The 17854-nt window shown below is 48.4% G+C and overlaps 1 protein-coding gene across 1 annotated transcript in view; it reads right to left on the bottom strand.

Moving 5' to 3' along the window:
• The window catches only part of LOC131592669 (collagen alpha-1(VII) chain-like), an 81805-nt gene that overhangs the window by 12777 nt on the left and 51174 nt on the right, over positions 1 to 17854 (bottom strand). The window contains 18 exon segments of the mRNA XM_058864342.1: positions 40 to 102; positions 512 to 574; positions 2091 to 2144; positions 2400 to 2453; positions 3218 to 3298; positions 7820 to 7855; positions 8323 to 8394; positions 9762 to 9833; positions 9939 to 9995; positions 11723 to 11758; positions 12796 to 12831; positions 13887 to 13931; positions 14688 to 14747; positions 15064 to 15099; positions 15253 to 15324; positions 15927 to 16052; positions 16646 to 16705; positions 17633 to 17668. Coding sequence (XP_058720325.1) covers positions 40 to 102; positions 512 to 574; positions 2091 to 2144; positions 2400 to 2453; positions 3218 to 3298; positions 7820 to 7855; positions 8323 to 8394; positions 9762 to 9833; positions 9939 to 9995; positions 11723 to 11758; positions 12796 to 12831; positions 13887 to 13931; positions 14688 to 14747; positions 15064 to 15099; positions 15253 to 15324; positions 15927 to 16052; positions 16646 to 16705; positions 17633 to 17668 — 1059 coding nt within the window.

Raw genomic sequence — 17854 nt, forward strand, 5'->3', positions numbered from 1 at the left:
CTTCCTTGGGAATGGAATAAATCTGTGGTCAGTACCAACCTTTTCTCCTTTCTCCCCAGGAATTCCCGAGGTGCCGTCATTCCCTGACGCTCCTGGTTCGCCCTGGAAGGAGACAAGGTAAAATCATGCCCAATGTGGGCTTGGAAAGGCTGGGATTTTGGGAATAAACTGGTTTTTCCTTGGATTAGGGTTATTTACTGAGTGTCATCTCAGTCTGGGCACTGGGGGTATTCCAGGAGAGGGAAAATTCCCATGGAAAAGATGTGGAGCATCAGGATTGGGATGGATGAGGTCAGTTGAGGAGGTGAGTAAATATCCCAGTCCCAATATCCAAGAATCTTCACCCAATCCATGCTGATTTATGGGAACAGATCCAGGAAAACCCAATTTTTTATGCCCTTTGGCATTTTCCAGAGGTGGATTTGGGAAAACTTCTGGGGAAACTCTTGTGGGGATGATTTTTAACCATTCCCAAACCATTCCATAATTCTGTGATGATTCAAATCCTCACCTTTGGTCCATGTTCTCCATTCGATCCTGGAATTCCTGGTTTTCCAGGACTGCCAATTTCTCCCTGTGGATGGAAAAGCAGTGGAAGGGCTGTGAGGACAAAGAACCCCAAAACCATTGGGAAAACTCTGGAAAAGCAAGGAAATGGATAATCCAGGGATGCCACTCCGAGATAAAGTCTCACCTCAGCCTGGAAATTTCAAATCACTGAAATTTAACCAATAACGAAGGAGGCAAATTAACTAATTAACTCCAATTTAACTCACAACAAAGATAATTGGAAATCCTTAAAACTGGAGATTATCCCAACTCCAGGCTCTCCTCAAGGAAAGTACAGTGGGAAATTCCCTGGACAAAAATTCAGTTACCAAATTCAGATACCAAATATGAACAGCAATAATAATTATCCAAATAATATTAATTAAAATTGATTATGACCACAATAACAACGACGTTGCCTCTGCCACCAACAGCTCCCATTTCCCTCATCAAGCTTTCCAAACCTTCCATAAAAAGCCCATCAAGGCTCATTAGCGTTGTTTACTGATAAGGGACTAATGGTGCTGATAAGATCCCGGCACCAATTTAGAACTGAGCCCAGGCCGTTGCTAAGGCACGGATCAGGAGGGATTTGGGCAGGGTTTAGTTTAGTTTTTAACCCCAATTATCCCAAAGTTCCCGACAAGCCTTTAAACTTCTCAGTCCATGATTCCCTGCTCTTCATGGGCCTTCCAAGAGGGATATTCCAACAGAAATGGGGTGGATTCCTCAGGATTCCTCAGGATTCCATGCGATGGATCAGGAGGGATTTGGGCAGGGTTTGGTTTAGTTTTTAACCACAGATTAACCCAAAATTCCTGACAAGCCTTAAAACTTGTTTTAAGTTGGGATCACATTGGGGAATCCCAGTCTGTGATTCCCTGCTCTTCATGTGCCTTCCAAGAGGGATTTTCCTCAGAGAAATTACGTGGATTCCTCAGGATTCCATGTCATCGATCAGAAGGGATTTGGGCAGGGTTTAATTTAGTTTTTAACCACAGATTAACCCAAAATTCCCTGTAAACATTTAAACTTCCTAATCCGTGATTCCAGGCTCTTCATGGGCCTTCCAAGAGGGATTTTCCAACAGGAATGAGGTGGATTCCCCTGGATTCCTCAGGATTCCATGCCATGGATCAGGAAGGATTTGGGCAGGGTTTGATTTAATCCCAGATAATCCCAAAATTCCTGACAAGCCTTAAAACTTCCCAGTCCATGATTCCCTGCTCTTCATGTGCCTTCCAAGAGGGATTTTCCTCAGAGAAATTAGGTGGATTCCTCAGGATTCCATGTCATCGATCAGAAGGGATTTGGGCAGGGTTTAGTTTAGTTTTTAACCACAGATTAACCCAAAATTCCCTGTAAACATTAAAACTTCCCAATCTGTGATTCCCTGCTCTTCATGGGACCTTCCAAGAGGGATTTTCCCACAGAAATGGGGTGGATTCCTCAGGATTCCATGCAGGAAGCTTTCCTGGGAATGAGTGGGAAGGAGTTCTGGGAATGGGGTGGTGGAGGGCGGGAAGCCGGGCTTGGCTCACCTTGGCACCTTTGGCTCCGGGAGCGCCGATCCGGCCTGGAAGCCCTCGCAAGCCCTGGGAAGAAAGGAGATCACAGGGAATGAGGGAAGAGGAGGAATTCTGAAGGTGCTGGAAGCTCCTTCCCCATCTCTGCTTGTCCCAACCTTTATTTCCCAGGATTGTGGAGTGGTTGGGGTTGGAAGGAGCTCTGGAGAACGTTTCTCCAGCTCCCAATCCAAGCAGTGCCACCCAAAGCTGTTCCCCCACATTCCCAGGGATTTGGGGCCTTTCCAAGGATGGAGATTTCCTGGGATCTCATCCATGTCCTACCTTTGTCCCTTTCTGCCCGGTGTCACCGGTGGTCCCAGGGTCACCTTTCCCTCCCTACATGGAAAAAAAGGATGAAAGAGATGAATTTTCAGGAATAACAGCCCAAAATCCTATCCGTGTGCTGGAAGGTTTCTTGGGAGCCTCCCTGTAGTGAGGGAGCTGATCCCAGGAAAGTGGGATCCAGGAGGGATTTAGTGAAGGATTCCTTGGTTTCCTGCTCTCCAGCAGGCAGAGAGGGACTTGGGATGTGAAGGAAATTGAAGTTTGGGCTTTGGTCAGAAACAGAGGGAAACTGAGGCTGGGAAACATGGGATAAGTAAGAAATTTTGGGATATGGGAACTGGAGGAGGACAAGCCCCAAAAACCAGGCCAGGATGTGCCTTGGAGACTTTTCCAGAATTTGGGAAAGGCTTCTGAGGAAGACTGTGAGAAAGGCCCTGAGGCCTTTAGGGGGAAGGGAAAGGAATGTGGGATCCAGGAAAACACAGAAAGGAATGTGGGATCCAGGAAAGCACAGACAGGAATGTGAGATCCAGGAAAGCACAGACAGGAATGTGGGATCCAGGAAAGCACAGACAGGAATGCGGGATCCGGGAATGTCCAGAGAGGAATGTGGGATCCAGGAAAGCACAGACAGGAATGTGGGATCCAGGAAAGCACAGACAGGAATGTGGGATCCGGGAAAGCACAGACAGGAATGTGGGATCCAGGAATGTCCAGACAGGAATGTGGGATCCGGGAATATCCAGGCAGGAATGTGGGATCCAGGAAGCAGCAGAGACTTTTCCAAACCATCCGTGTCCTTTCCTGCCGCTCACCGGCTTCCCCTTCTGTCCCTGAAGGCCTCTGTCACCTTTGGCTCCCTTGATCCCGTTCTTCCCATCCACTCCTGCTGCACCCTGCCAGAAAGTTGGGAAAAATCCATTCCAGAGCCCATTTTTTTTTCAGGAGAAGGGGGATGAGGACAATCCAGCATGGAAACCCAACTGTGGGATCCCTCAATCCGAGGTCAGAAGCTCCCCCAGGAACTGCCCCAAAACCTGAGGCTGGGATTTAGCTCCCATCCCTCACCCCAATTCCATGGGATTGGAAATCCTTGGCAAACTAAAACCTGGGAGGGGATCAATTTGTAATTCCAGCTCAGGAAAATGCGGCAGCAAAAGGCTCATTCCAGAAGATTTGGATGGGGTTGGGAATGGGAACAGGGATTTAAGGAATGTGTGAGCCAGGTTTTTTATCCCATTTTGGAATTTTTTGGCTTCTGGAGCCACATCCAGCACTGGGATCTCTTTTCATGGAGTTTTCCGTTGTTGTGGTAGCAAATAAAGCTGCTAAAAATCCTCATTTGTTTTTCATTTCTAAATTTCAAATTTTTTTCCCCAAGGTTGTCACAGTCTCCTCATCCATCCTGGCCAATTTTGATGGCATTTTCCAGCACTTGGATGTGAAGGAAAAATTGGATTTATTCCCACTTGAGCCCCTCAGCTCTCTCAGGGGAGAATGAATCGGCTGCTGGAGCAAATCAGGAGCTGAACAAGGGAAATTCTCTGCTTGGAATCTGTTTGCTGTGGTTGTTGGAAGGAAACAAATCCATTAAAAATAAAATACAGATTAAAAAAAAAAATAAATCCAGATTTATGTGCCAGAGACTCCCTGGATCAGGGAAAATCCATGTTCCTCCATATTCCAGGTGTTATCAGGCACAAATATCTCTTTATTGGTAACTATTTATTGACACAATCAATCTCAAATTCCATCTGGAGAGGTAAATAAACCATAAAACCCCGGGAAAACGGGAATATCTCTGTTTGCTGGGATAGATTGGAGGGCAATAAACCATTTGTGTGGTGATTAAATCCCACAAATCCAGGATACCTTCAAGTGCCTGGAGTTTTGAAGGAGCTGGGAGCTGGGATCAGACCAGGGATGGGTCAAAAATCTTCTTTTTGTGCACTAAAAAACCTTAAGAGTTCTCCTAATTAGCTTTAATATCTCAATTATTTAATAGTATTTAATAGATATTATTTAATACAAATTATTTATCATATTAATAATTAATTTATTCATATTAACAATTATTTCAATATTATTTAATATTTTTTCTCCCTTATCCCAAATATCTCCAGTGCCAGGTTTTCCATGTTTTCCTGTCCGTGTCCAAGTCGTCTTCCTGCTTTCCATGAGATCCTTCTTGTCCTGAGAGGATCCCAAATGGTTTTAGGAAAAGTTTAACTCACTTAAGGATAGGCTGAATGAAAGCTGGGTCTAAGCCTGGCCTACTTAGTCCAGGCAACATAAATAAGATTTAGACCTGGGTTTTATCTCTCTGTAGGTGGTTTCCTGCTTATCCTGGGCTGGAAAGATTTTGGAATATGGATTGGAAGGTTTAAAATTTTAAGGATGTGTTGGAAAGCTGGGTCTAAGCCTGGCCTACTTAGTCCAGGCAACATAAATAATGTTTAGACCCAGGTTTTATCTTTCCATAAGTGGTTTCCTGCTTATCCTGGGCTGGAAAGATTTTGGAATATGGATTGGAAGGTTTAAAATCGGGATTGGACCTGAAGGAGAAGGAGGTCATGGAAGTGATGCTTTCCCAGGAGAGGGAAAAGATGGGATAGGAGGAGTTAAAAGAGGGAAAAAAAAAAAGAAAAATAAGGGGAAAAAAGAGAAGAAAATGCAAAGAGGCCAAATGGAAATTTGTTCCCTCGGATTTGCATCCCGGTGTTGTGCCGGAGAAATCAAGGCTGGACAATAAATGGGAGTAAATGAAAATTGAAATGGCAATTTAGAGGCAATTACTGCGGGAATACTGGAAACGGCTCCGGCTCCTTGGATTTGGGGTTAAAACCTTGCTGGAATTTAACTGCGAACGCTCCGGCAGAGAGGCTGAGTCACCAAATCCTGTGACGCAGAGAAACCTTGGATCCTCCGCTTCCAGGCAAAAAATTCCCGCAGAGCTCCGGGCTGGAGCCAGGGAGGAGCCAGGGAGAAGCTGGGAATGAGCAGGGACACCCTGGGAAAAGCTGGAATCCATCGGGATGCTCCCCCGAAAGGATGGAGCCGTTTGAAGCCGCACATCAAAAGGAGGATGAATTCCCAAACTTCTCCTAAAAGGTTTTCCACCTCCCGGGCTCCTGCTCCTCAGTATTTGATGGGATGATGCAAATGGAATCTTCACCTCAGAGCTCCAGCCGTGGTTTTATCCCTTCCCTGCCGGGTTTTGGTGGAATGGGTCTGGTCAGGAGAATTTGCTGCAGTTTTGAGCTCCTTTCCCCCCCAAAAATTTGGTGTTTGGGGTGGGAATTGCCTGATTTAGTGGAAAATTCCCCTTGGCAGGGGGTTTGGAATGAGAGGATCTGGAAGGGAATGATCCAACCCTCAGCATTTTAGGATTCTGTGTGATCCCAGTTTTCCTGGGAAACTTAATATCCGTAATAAGCTCAAATTCCTGCTTATAAACCATTCCCACCCCTGCTGAACTTGGAGTCCAATGCTCCAGGGATTCAGAATCCCTGGAAAAACCAAAACAGGGAGCAAGAAATGGGGGGAAAAGCTAATAAAAATCAGAGTTTTGGGGAGAATAATGGGTTAATTTGTTGTTACTCTGATGCACAATCTCAGGGAATAAAGAAGAGGAGCTGGAAGCTTGGATCCATGATCCAAATGAGGAGTTAATGGGAATAACGGGCGGCAATTGGAAAATAAAAGAGGGAATCGAGGCAGGAACAGCAAAATAAAAAGGGAGCAGAGCTTTTAGGAAAGGGGAGAAAGGAGGAGGAGGCGCCTGGAATATCAAAACCGAACCCGGTCGTGAGGTCGAGCGGTTCCATTGAATTTTTCCCAGGAATAATTGCAGGGAGAAGACACAAATGCCGTCAGCTCGGTTGGGAACTTCCATGGATCAGAAAATCGGGAGACTAAATGGATGAGGGCGCTGAAATCACTGACAGGGAATTCAGCAGGAGCAGCAATTTGTGGGAATAAAAGATGGGAAATGGAGGAAAATGAGGAGCGTGAGGCTTTACCTGAAAGATTTGGCATTGGATCCAGGCAGGATGGGAATTCTGTCCTCAGGAAAAGGGAAAAAGAGGAACTGGGGGATGATGGACAGCTCGGGAATAACTCAGGGAAGGAATAATCAAAGTGGGAGCACTTAAGGGATAAAGTGGGGCCTTAATTCCCATCAGGATCCTCCCTCAGGTGCCTGAATGGATGGGAATGATGGGAATTCCCTAAATCTTCCAATAAAACCAGCAGGAAGTGAACTTGGCAGAGGTAGCCCCAGGTAGGATGAATTCCAGAATTTATCGTGGATCTTCCAGCAGCTCGGGTCTGGCTTTTGCAATTTTGGGAATGTGGTGAAGGATAAAATCCCAGCTTTGCCCTGCACCAGCAGAATCCCAGGATATTTCCAGGAGAAGGATTCCTTTGTTTTGCTCGGATGGTGGATGGCAGGACATCACTTTGTGGGAGTTCTTATCCCTAAAATCCATGGAAAAATGGGATGCTGGGATCCCTTTGCACTTGGCAAACTTTGCTCTGTTCCTGGATGGATTCAGGTCTTCCCTACAAAACAATTCCATGAATATCCTCAATCCTACCAGTGCTGATCCCAGGTCTCGCAGCAAGTTCTGGCCTCCAGGCTTTGGCCAAGTGCTCAGAGGGTTGTTTATAATTATTAATAAAATAATTAATTGGATGAGGGCCTTTTCCTCAGGGAGCAATTCCCACTGTGGATTCCAGGCCTATCAGTAATTCCGTGCTGTGACCAGGAACCCACGGGGACTTATTTCTTCGGAAAACCTTGGAAATTTGGAGTTTGGGCCCTTAATTTAAGAGCTGGACTTGATGATCCTGGTGGATCTTTCCCAACTCCAAATATTCCATGATCCTGTGATTCTGAGAGTCTTTGGGGCTTGGAGACTTTTCCACTTGGGGCGAATCCACCAAAGGAATTACAAACATTAAATAAATGTCTTTTTTTTGTGTTCCTTAATGCAAAATCATGGATTTGTGGAATCATGGAATGGTTTGGGGTGGGGAAGGGACCTTAAAGCCCATCCAGTTCCAATCCCAAGGGCAGGGACACCTCCCATTATCCCAGGTTGTTCCAAGCCCTCCCCAGCCTGGCCTTGGACACTTCCAGGGATCCAGGGACATCCATAATTTTTCCAGGAATTTTGTGCCAGGGCCTCCCCATCCTCACAGAGAGGGATTTCTTCCACAAGCCATAACCCCAAACCTGCCATCCCTGGTATCCACGCTGGTTTTCCAGCAAAACCTCTTGGAACATGGACTTTGGGGAGTATCTCCCAGTTCCCACGGCCTCTTCCCACCCCTTCCCACATTTCTGGTTGTGGGACAGAAATGCCCAGGCCACACAGGCCTTTGGAAAGACAAGGGAACATTTTCCAACTCACGGAAGATCCCGGTGAGCTTGGTTCTCCTGGTTCCCCCTGCAAGGAAAACGGGTTGAGTTATCCTGGGGAAGAGCTGAGATCCCTCTGGAAACAGGGAATGCTGTAGGAATTCTGGGAAAGGGAGAAGGAGAGCTTTGAGGAGCTCCCTACAGCAACAGCTGGAAGGACAGTGGGATATCCCAAATATCCCAGCTGGAAAACAACGGATTCCACCGGCTCTAAATGGAGCTTGGAGAACTTCTCTCACCTTCCTTCTGGAATGTTGACATTCCAGAAACTCCTTACTGACCATTCCAGCCTGGAAAAGCTCCTGGAGCGCTCTCTGCTCCTTTAAAATCTTTAGGATTTTCCTGGAAAAGTGCAGCTGCTCCTGCTTTTCCAGAGCCTCAATCATTCCAATCAGCAATTTTGGGGAGGGAAGGGAGGATTATATTCCACGGGAAAACTGGGGTGGGATTTTCCATCTCAGCCCTGGCAGGAGATGCCTCAAGTTTGGAGCTCACCTTCTGTCCCACGGGTCCTCTGCTCCCAAAAAGTCCCATCATTCCCTTGGCTCCAGCTTCTCCTTTGATTCCCTAAAATGTTAAAATCCCAGTTAAATACCTTTTGAGCACCTTCTCTCTGGAATTTATCCATGGAAAAACCCATGGAGATAACAAAGGTGACCAAAAGCACCATTTCCATACCAAAATTCCATCCCCAGGGGTCGGGAAGGAAGCCGCCAGTGCCAGGATTTGGCAGGAACCTCTGGGAATTGTTATGGAAAAGATTCCGTGCCCAGTGGTGGGGATGGAAGGGAAACAGGCAGGAAGGGGGTTTGGATCCTTGGGATGAGCTGAACCTATGCCAAAAATCCAGGAGAAGACCCTGAGGGGTTCACTGGGGCCAGAGATTCCACTCTCCAAAGTCATCCAGATATTCATCCAGGAGGAGATGTTTGTGTGTTATTTTATGGAATATTTTATGGGTAATTTTTAATGGATTATTTTTTTTCTGGAATATTTTTCTGGATTATTTTTTATGGAGTATTTTTCATCGGAGTCCAACCAGACAAATAAAATATGTGGAGTTTTATCCGACTTTAAAACGCAGGAAAACCTCCCCCCGCCACGGGAGAACCTCCAAGAGTTTCCTTCACTTTGGGGAGCGGGATCATAAAAGGTCAGGATCTGCCTCTTCCCAAGGGACGTGCCCACCTTGGATCAGGCAATTCCCACCTGGACTACACCGGGATCCAGCTTCCCATGGGAAATAACAGGAGCTGGATGTGTCACTGCTGCTGTAGCAGCTTCAATTTATTCAGTCCTGGGTCAGGCTCGTGAAGCCAAAGCCATTTCCGTGAGATGGAAATTGGGATGAGTAGGACACGGAGATGGGAGCCGTGACTCAGCTGGGAGTGGGAGAATTCCGTGATTCTTCCCAGGAAAACGGGGCCGGGTTGGGACCTGGGATGAGCTCCCGGGGAAGCAGAGGGAGAGGGAGGAGCTCTGCCACCACCCAGGGGACACAAGAGGGACACGGGAGCCACCCAAGCCTTGCCAAGAGCATTCCAGAGGCTCCAGGAGCAGGGACAGCTCCTGGAGAGAGAGGGGGATGCGGGAATGGAATTGTCCCAGTGGGACACCGGAGAAATGGGATGTGTTTGGTGTCCCCAAGCCCTGCCCAGCCCCCTCCTCTCCCTGTCAGTGCTAGAGTTGGGTGTGGCTGTGTTTTCCAGCAGAGACCGGAGAATTCCAGGATGGAATTGGGGTGAAAGTGACTTTAAAGATCACCCAGTTCCAATCCCAGCCGTGGGACACCTTCCACTGTCCCAGGCTGCTCCGAGCCTTGTCCAACCTGGCCTTGGACACTTCCAGGGATCCATAATTTTTAATCCATAATTTTTCTGGGAATTCCGTTCACACCCTCGGTCCCTTCCTCACAGGCTTTGGGAAGTTCCCACCTTTTCTCCTACGGGTCCGTCCTCTCCCTTCTCGCCTTTGTCTCCATCAAAACCCGGCAGTCCCTGCTCACCCTGAAAGGAAAACCAGGAATTGCTGGATTCGAATTCTTCCGACTCTCCTGGAAGGATCCAGCTGATCCCAGGCAGGGAAGGGACACCTTGGAAAGCCAAACTTACGGGATCTCCTTTGGTGCCTTTGTAGCCCTGGGGTCCAAAAATAGTTATGGACTCACCCTGGAGAGAGGAGAGACAGGGAAAGGGATCCACCAGGAGCTCATGGATCCCACTGGGAATGCAGTGATTAACAATTACATTAATTGCTAGGGTTAATCACCCTTAATTAAAAGCTGGAACGTGCACAGGAAACTCCAAATCCTGATGTTTCCCGGTGACGTCCTGTCCCTAAAAAACTCCCTAAAGCTGGAATTATCCCAGTGCAGTTCTCCCGGATGGAAAGGGACAACAGGATCGTTCCCTGATCCCAGGCTGACGCTGCTGGGACAGAATCCATGAGGGACACCTGGGGGTCGGGATTTCCAGCTCTTCCAGGGTTGGGAATGGAGCTGTCCGTGGTGTTCATGGATGCACTCGGAGCTGAGGAATGGGAACGGCGTTGGGGTCACCCCTCAGAGAGAGGTTTGGGGGGTGACACCCCCAAAGTGTCACCTGGGAGCCACAGGAACCCCATGGACACATCCGTGCCGAGCTCCTCAGAGAGTGGAATCCAGGCTATTCCAAGGAATGTTTCTGCTCTGGAGAAGGGATGGTTGTGTCTCCAAAAGGGATGAGGCACCTTCTGGTGTTCCCTTTGGAAAAAATTCCTTTCCCTCGACTCCCTTCAGCACAAATATTCCTGTTCTGGGTGATTCTGCCTTGCTGGGCTTTTACCAACTCCACATCCGTCAATATTCCAAAAAAAAATTTTTTGGACTCCAACCCTCACCACAGGACCCTGCCCAAATTCTGCTTTCAGACACATTCCTGCTTCCCAGCTCTCTGACAGAGGCAGGATGGGGCTCAACAAATTCTGGGAATAAAAGGGAGACTGAAAATCCTGCAGTTTAATCCAACCCTGGGATTCCAGTGTGGAGTTATTCCCACACTGATCCAGGGAGAATGAGAGGGAAAATTAAGCTGCAGTCAGGTGGAACAAAGCCAAGCCAATTTTTCCCTCCTGCTCCCGTTTTATCTCCGATTCCACCTCCTCTTTTATGAAGGCATCCTTTGGAAAATGCATCCCACATTCCTTCGGCTTGGGAAGAGTTTCGAGGCCTCCTCACGAAGCAAATTAAGAATTGATTGGTCTCCGGAGCGAGTTCCTTTCCAGAAGAGCCTCCTCGGAGACAAATGGGCCTTAATCACTGAATATTGCGTGACTCAAAGGCGGCATCATCACGGATGCTTTTCCAAACCTCATTTTCCAACGAGCCATTCCGGCCAGGAAGGAACTTAACAAAACGCCGGGCACGAGTTCAGAGGTTTCGGAGCATTTTCCAGGAGCACTCGAGGAGCTATTTTCCCATTACCTGTCAGGAGCCAGCTCGGGCTGCTGGAAATTAAGGTTGGCTTTGGGGTCAGCTGCTCATTCCAAAAATCAGGTGGAATTTTCTTCCTCCCTTAATTCAGGATTTTTTTTTTTTGTGCCTCAGCAAATCGTTCCCAAAATTACTTTAGTATTTTTTTTCTTTTTTTTTTTTTTTTTTTTTCTTTTTTTTTTTTTTTTAATTCTTTTTTTTTTTAGGATCAAATCCACCCCGCAAACTCAGCTCCAAGAAATGTTCCCAGTGCAAGGATGGAATCAAAAGATTTAAACTGGTGGAAACCCCCCCAAAAAGGAGGGGCAGAATCCAGGTGTTTCCTCATCTTAATTCCATTGGCAGAACAAGGAGAGGATGGATCCAGGCTTTTCTTGGAGCCACACAGTGAAAGGAAAACCCCAAAAATATCTGGAATGTCCTTACTCGTTCTCCCTTTGGTCCCAGAAGTCCCCGATCACCCTAAAAACAGGAAAATAAATAATAATAATAAAAAAGAATTATTCCCTTTTTATTCCCTCTCAGGCCATTGATTCCCACTCCAAGCCACTGAAATCTCCCGGAGCTGGAAGTCAGATCCTCTGGACACTCTGGAAAACCTTCAGCTCGCCACAAAATGTTGTGGGAAACCCAAATTTACGGCACTGACAATGAATAAAAACCCCAGAGGGCTGAGCTGGTTTTCCTGACTCCACACTCAGCACAATGTGGAATTACTGCTGGAATTCCCATCCCAATGGGATTCAGCAGGGGTGGGATGACATCCTAAAAATGAAGGATTTCCCAAATTTCTCCCTCAAATCTTTTAATGGAATCTGTATGGAATAGGAGCTGGAGTGCAGAGCACATGAGGCTGATCCAGGGGCTCTCCCAGTCCATTCCTGGGAAATCCTGGGATTATTCCCAAAGTGATCCAGGGGATCTCCCAGTCCATTTCCAGGAGATCCTGGGATTATTCCCAAACGCTGATCCAGGGGCTCCCCCAGTCCATTCCCAGGAGATCCTGGGATTATTCCCAAAGGCTGATCCAGGGGCTCTCCCAGTCCATTTCCAGGGGATCCTGGGATGATTCCCAAAGTGATCCAGGGGATCTCCCAGTCCATTCCCAGGAGATCCTGGGATTATTCCCAAAGTGATCCGGGGCTTTCCCAGTCCATTCCCAGGAGATCCTGGGATTATTCCCAAAGGCTGATCCAGGGGCTCCCCCAATCCATTCCCAGGAGATCCTGGGATTATTCCCACTGGTTTAAAAGGCGCCCACAACACCAGGAACTGTGCAGAGAAGATCAGAGCTGCAGATAAGAGAGTTGCAGATAAGAGTTTCAGATAAAAGTTTCTGATAAGAGTTTCAGATAAGAGTTTCAGATAAAAGTTTCAGATAAGAGTTGCAGATAAGAGTTTCAGATAAGAGTTTCAGATAAGAGTTTCTGATAAGAGTTCCAGATAAGAGTTGCAGATAAGAGTTGCAGATAAGAGTTGCAGATAAGATCAGTTCTTACTCTTTGGCCCTTCACACCCGGGAAGCCTTTTGGACCCTGGAAAAAAACCACATAAAAACCACTTGAGGATCCACAATAACAGGAGGAAAGTGGGAAGGTGGGAATGTTGGGAAAGAGAAGCCTCTGTCCAAAGGCAGAGCTGCTTCCAGCATGGAAAAACCTCTGGAAGAACCAGCACGGGAGCTCCTACTTTAATCCTCTGCCCACCACCGGGATCTCCTGGCAGGTTGATAAATTCAGCCAAATTCCCTCGTTTTGAGAATCCCACTGGGATTTTTGGACCCTCAACATCAAGGAAAAGCCAAGCTGCTCCAAGATGTTCTTCCAAGGTGGAGGAGGATCCTGGATGGGGATCTCCAGATCCTTTGGAGGCCAAGCCAGGATGGGGAGCACATTTGGAGAGGTGAAAAGCCACCATGGTCACCCCTGCTTGCTAAATTCCCTGGAACATGCAGGAAGATGGGAATTTTCATCTGCAGGGATACTTTTTCCTATCCCAGGGTTCTCCAAGCCTCATCCAACCTGGTCTTGGACACTTCCAGGGATGGGGCAGCCACAATTTTTCTGGGAATTCTGTGCCAGGGCCTCCCCACCCTCACAGGGAAGAATTTCTTCCCAATATACCATTTATCTGTGTGCTATTCCAGTTTAAAACCATTCCCCCATTTCCTATTGCTCCGTGTCCTTATAAAAAAACCCTCTTCCTTTCATTCCATGAAAAATAACAGCCTAATAAATAATAATGAATAATTAATAAATAATGAGTTTATCCAAATTCCAGCTGTCATTTGTGTCTCCAGCGGAACAAGAGCCTGAAATCCCTGTCCTGAAATCCCTGAAATTCCCATAGACCTGACAACAGCAGGGGGGGGATTGTTATTCCAGGAGGGCTTCCCAACCTTGGGATGAGCCACCCAAATGGACAAGGACAGCAAGGAATTCACACGATTTTCCACTCCCTTATCCCACTGGAATTCAGGTTCCCAAACCTCTATTTCCCTCCGGAAGAATCCCATTTTATTCCTCTCATGGCTCGTGGGGATTTTGCCAGCCGTGGATCCCGGGATTTTCCGGGATATTGGAACACTCACCATCATTCCAGGAGGACCCCGCATTCCCACGATGCCCTCGTCGCCCTGGGGGATGCGGAGGGGTGGGGATAGCAATGAGGAATGCAGCACACAGGGAATCCCAAACCCACAAACCATCCCGCTGGGAATGGGGCAGGCAGAATTCCCCGTGCCCAGAGGATTTTTCCAGCCTCTTTCTCCCTCCATCAGGATCAGGTGCCGGGTGTTTTTATGGATTGGGATGACAGAGCTGCGCTGGAGGGTCCATGAAGGCCTTTTATGACCTCCTTGAGTTGACCCCACAGAACCTGCCTTTAAACCTCAGGAATTGTTCAAATTCCAAATAATTTAGGCCAAATTTGGGTCTCCCACCTGAAGCCAAAGCAACCTGAGATCCTGGGATTTAGATTTGTGCCGGAGTCAGAAGAGCAGAAACATTATTCCAACGTTTCCTTTGGATAATGAAACTCCAGCAAGGTTTACCCACAGCTGTTGACATTTCTGGGGAGTGTTTCGCCTCAGGGGCCTCATCCAAAAGCAGGTGGGGAATTTTTCCCGATGGATTGGGCCATAAAATCCCGATTTATTTGTGGGACAGCCACAGGAGCAGCCAATTTAAACACGATTTTCCGATTCCGACTCCGTCTTTGCCAGAAGGAGAACAAAACTTCTCAGGGAAAGGAGGAAAAGGGGAATTTTTGCTACCTGAAACCCTTCAGGAATTTCTGGGATGGGTGGGAGGGAGGTGATGGATAAAGCTGCCTCCAAAGGGGGCTGGAGGCCGCAGGAATCCAAGCCTGGAATATTTATGGATGGACCTACCCGAGGGCCAGGGAATCCACGGGGACCTCTCGGGCCAGCAGCTCCAACGCCGGCTTCTCCCTGGAAAGCAGAGAATTCCAGAGGCGTCACTCAGAGCAGGGAAACCCCACCACAGAATCCCTGATTATTCTGGCCAGGATTGAAGCTCCAGGAAGACTCAGGAGACTCAATTCCATGGATTTTCTGCTGTTCCCTTTGGAGGGTGCTCCAGCAATCATGGGAGTGAGGGTGGAATGGGATTAAGAAAGATGGAGACAGGGATTCGTCCCATTCCCATTCCCATTCCCATTCCCATTCCCATTCCCATTCCCATTCCCATTCCCATTCCCATTCCTATGATTTCTGCTCGTGACTTTCCTGGGAGGGTGGCGCTGACCTTGTTGCCTTTGGCTCCAGGGGTCCCAGGAATTCCCTGTAGGACAAGGAAAACAAAGTAAAGGGCAGGATTTGCTTTGGAAGTGCTCCGTGCTCTCCTATCCCAACATTCCCAGAGGATCAAAGCCCATCCAGCCCAGATCCCTCATCCATCCCTCCCAAAAGGCACAGGGAATGTGTACAAATCCACCTCTTTTCCTGGGGATCCCGATGGCCCCACGGGCCCAGGAAATCCACTCCGGCCTCTCCTCCCACGTTCCCCCTGGAAAACAAAACCCTTTGAGAGGAGAACACACGGATGGGAAAGGTCCTGGTTTCCCTGATCCGGACAAAAGCAGGAGCTGGTGATCCAAGTGTTCCCTGCAGGAATTTCCTCATGGAAAGGGTGGTCAGGCATTGGAAGGGGCTGCCCAGGGAGGTCTGGAGTCCCCATCAGTCCCTGGAGGTGTCCAAGGGATTCCTGGATGTGGCACTCACTGTGGATTTGGCAGGTTTGGACTCCATGACCTTGGAGGGTTTTCCCAACCTCAGTGACCCTGGGATTCTGGGATTCCTCCCTCTATTCCCAGGGATTAATGACCCCAAAATTCCAGCTGCCATCCCGATGCGATGGCCGCTCCTTCCCAGTCCCCTCCTCCAGTCCCACCATTAAATTCCCAGGAAGAGAAACTTCCCAGGAGCTCCCCTGTTTTATTCTGGAACCTGAGGATTATCCCATCATTCTAATCATTCCCGGTACCCTTCCTTTTCCAACTGGGATTTGTTCCCACTTCCCTGACAACATCCAGGAGACCTGGAACTGTGGGGGTTTGACCCACGGGGGTCACCTTGAGGTGACAAACACAACCCAAGGTGTCCCCTCACCTTCTGTCCTGGAATTCCAGGCACACCGGGAGCCCCTCTGTCCCCCTGGGATCCGGGAGTGCCGGCGTTGCCGCGAATTCCTTGGATGCCCTGAGCTCCTGGAGGTCCCGGGGCCCCTGGCTCGCCCTGGTGAGGGAATCACAAGGAATTGGGATATTGGGTGGGATTTGCTGGAGCTCCTGGAGAAAGTCTGGGATGTCTCCTTGAATTCCCATGATCGGTGCGTGGAATTTGGGACACTGCTTCCAGTCCTGATCCATGAGGAGATCTGAGGGCTGCTGGAATTGTCACCGAACTTTGGGATTTCTTTTCTTCCCAAGTTTTGGTGACAAAAGGGCTTTTCTGTGGCTAAATAAGGACAGAGCCTTTAGCTCCAGACTTGTGGTGAATTCCAGCACCCTGGGGAGCCCTGGAACTCATTCCTGCTGAACCCACAATTCCCTGGATTTTTTTTTTTCCCCCAGCCTGAGGATGTCCCTGCTGATTGCAGAGAGGTCAGCCCAAACCCTTCCACGATTCCAAATTTATCCTCAGGATGTCCCTGTGAAACGACCCTTGGGAGGGCACAGAGCATTCCCTCTATCCCAAATCCTTCTCCCACCTTTCCAGGATGATTTTGGTCCTTTCTCTTTGCAGCCACTTCCATGCTCCACATCCAGCAGCGGAAAACCAGGATGACAAAGAGGAAAAATCCCAGGAAGAAATAAATCCAACCTTACCTTAAATCCAGGTGGCCCAGCCTGGCCAACCGGACCTCTGAACCCAATTCCTGGCTCTCCCTGTGAAAGGAAAGTCAGGAAAAATCAGGAATTCTCCTTCCAGTGAAAACCCAGGACAGGGAGAGTTTGGTTTGTGCTGCTCCATGGAGATCCAGCTGAAATCCCACAGGAATGATCCCATTCCAAGGGTTCCTACAGAGCCCTCGTCTCCTCTGGATGAGACGAAGCTGCTGGGAATCAGCTTTGGAAAAGAGGGAGCTGGAATATTCCTGGGAATGGTATCCCAGGATTCTGGGCCAGACTCATTCCTGTCCGTGTGATCTTCCTGGAATATTACCGGGAATGCTATCCCAGGATTCTGGGCCAGACTCATTCCTGTCTGTGAGATCCTTCTGGAATATTACAGGAATGGTATCCCAGGATTCTGGGCCAGACTCATTCCTGTCCGTGTGATCCTTCTGGAATATTACTGGGAATGGTATCCCAGGATTCTGGGCCGGACTCATTCCTGTCCGTGTGATTCTTCTGGAATATTACTGGGAATGGTATCCCAGGATTCTGGGCCAGACACATCCCTGTCCGTGTGATCCTTCTGGAATATTACTGGGAATGGTATCCCAGGATTCTGGGCCAGACTCATTCCTGTCCGTGTGATCTTCCTGGAATATTACCGGGAACGGTATCCCAGGATTCTGGGCCAGACTCATTCCTGTCTGTGTGATTCTTCTGGAATATTACTGGGAATGGTATCCCAGGATTCTGGGCCAGACTCATTCCTGTCCGTGTGATCCTTCTGGAATATTACTGGGAATGCTATCCCAGGATTCTGGGACAGACGCATTCCTGTCCATGTGATCCTCCTGGAATCTCATCCCGGTCCCCAGCCACACCTCAGGGGTGCCCTGGACACCGATCCCGAGGTGGGAAGGTGGGAGTTGGGAAAAGGAGGAAAAGCCACCCCTGGCTGGCACCAACTTTGTCCTTCACCTTTTGGCCTTCGTCCCCTCGGTCTCCTTTGGTGCCCTGGGGAATAAAGAGAAGATTCCGAGGTCATGGAGTTGTCACCCCTGAGCAAGAGATTCCCAGGGATTCTTTGACTGGAATCAGTTAAATGGGGGGGGGGGGGGAACTGGGAAAACGCCCACATTCCAAGGAATTCGGTGATGGGATGAGAGTGGACATCAAACCCCTCTCAGGTCATTGTCTGGG

The sequence above is a fragment of the Poecile atricapillus genome, chromosome Z (genome assembly GCF_030490865.1).
Source record: "Poecile atricapillus isolate bPoeAtr1 chromosome Z, bPoeAtr1.hap1, whole genome shotgun sequence".
In the NCBI taxonomy this organism is placed as follows: domain Eukaryota; kingdom Metazoa; phylum Chordata; class Aves; order Passeriformes; family Paridae; genus Poecile; species Poecile atricapillus.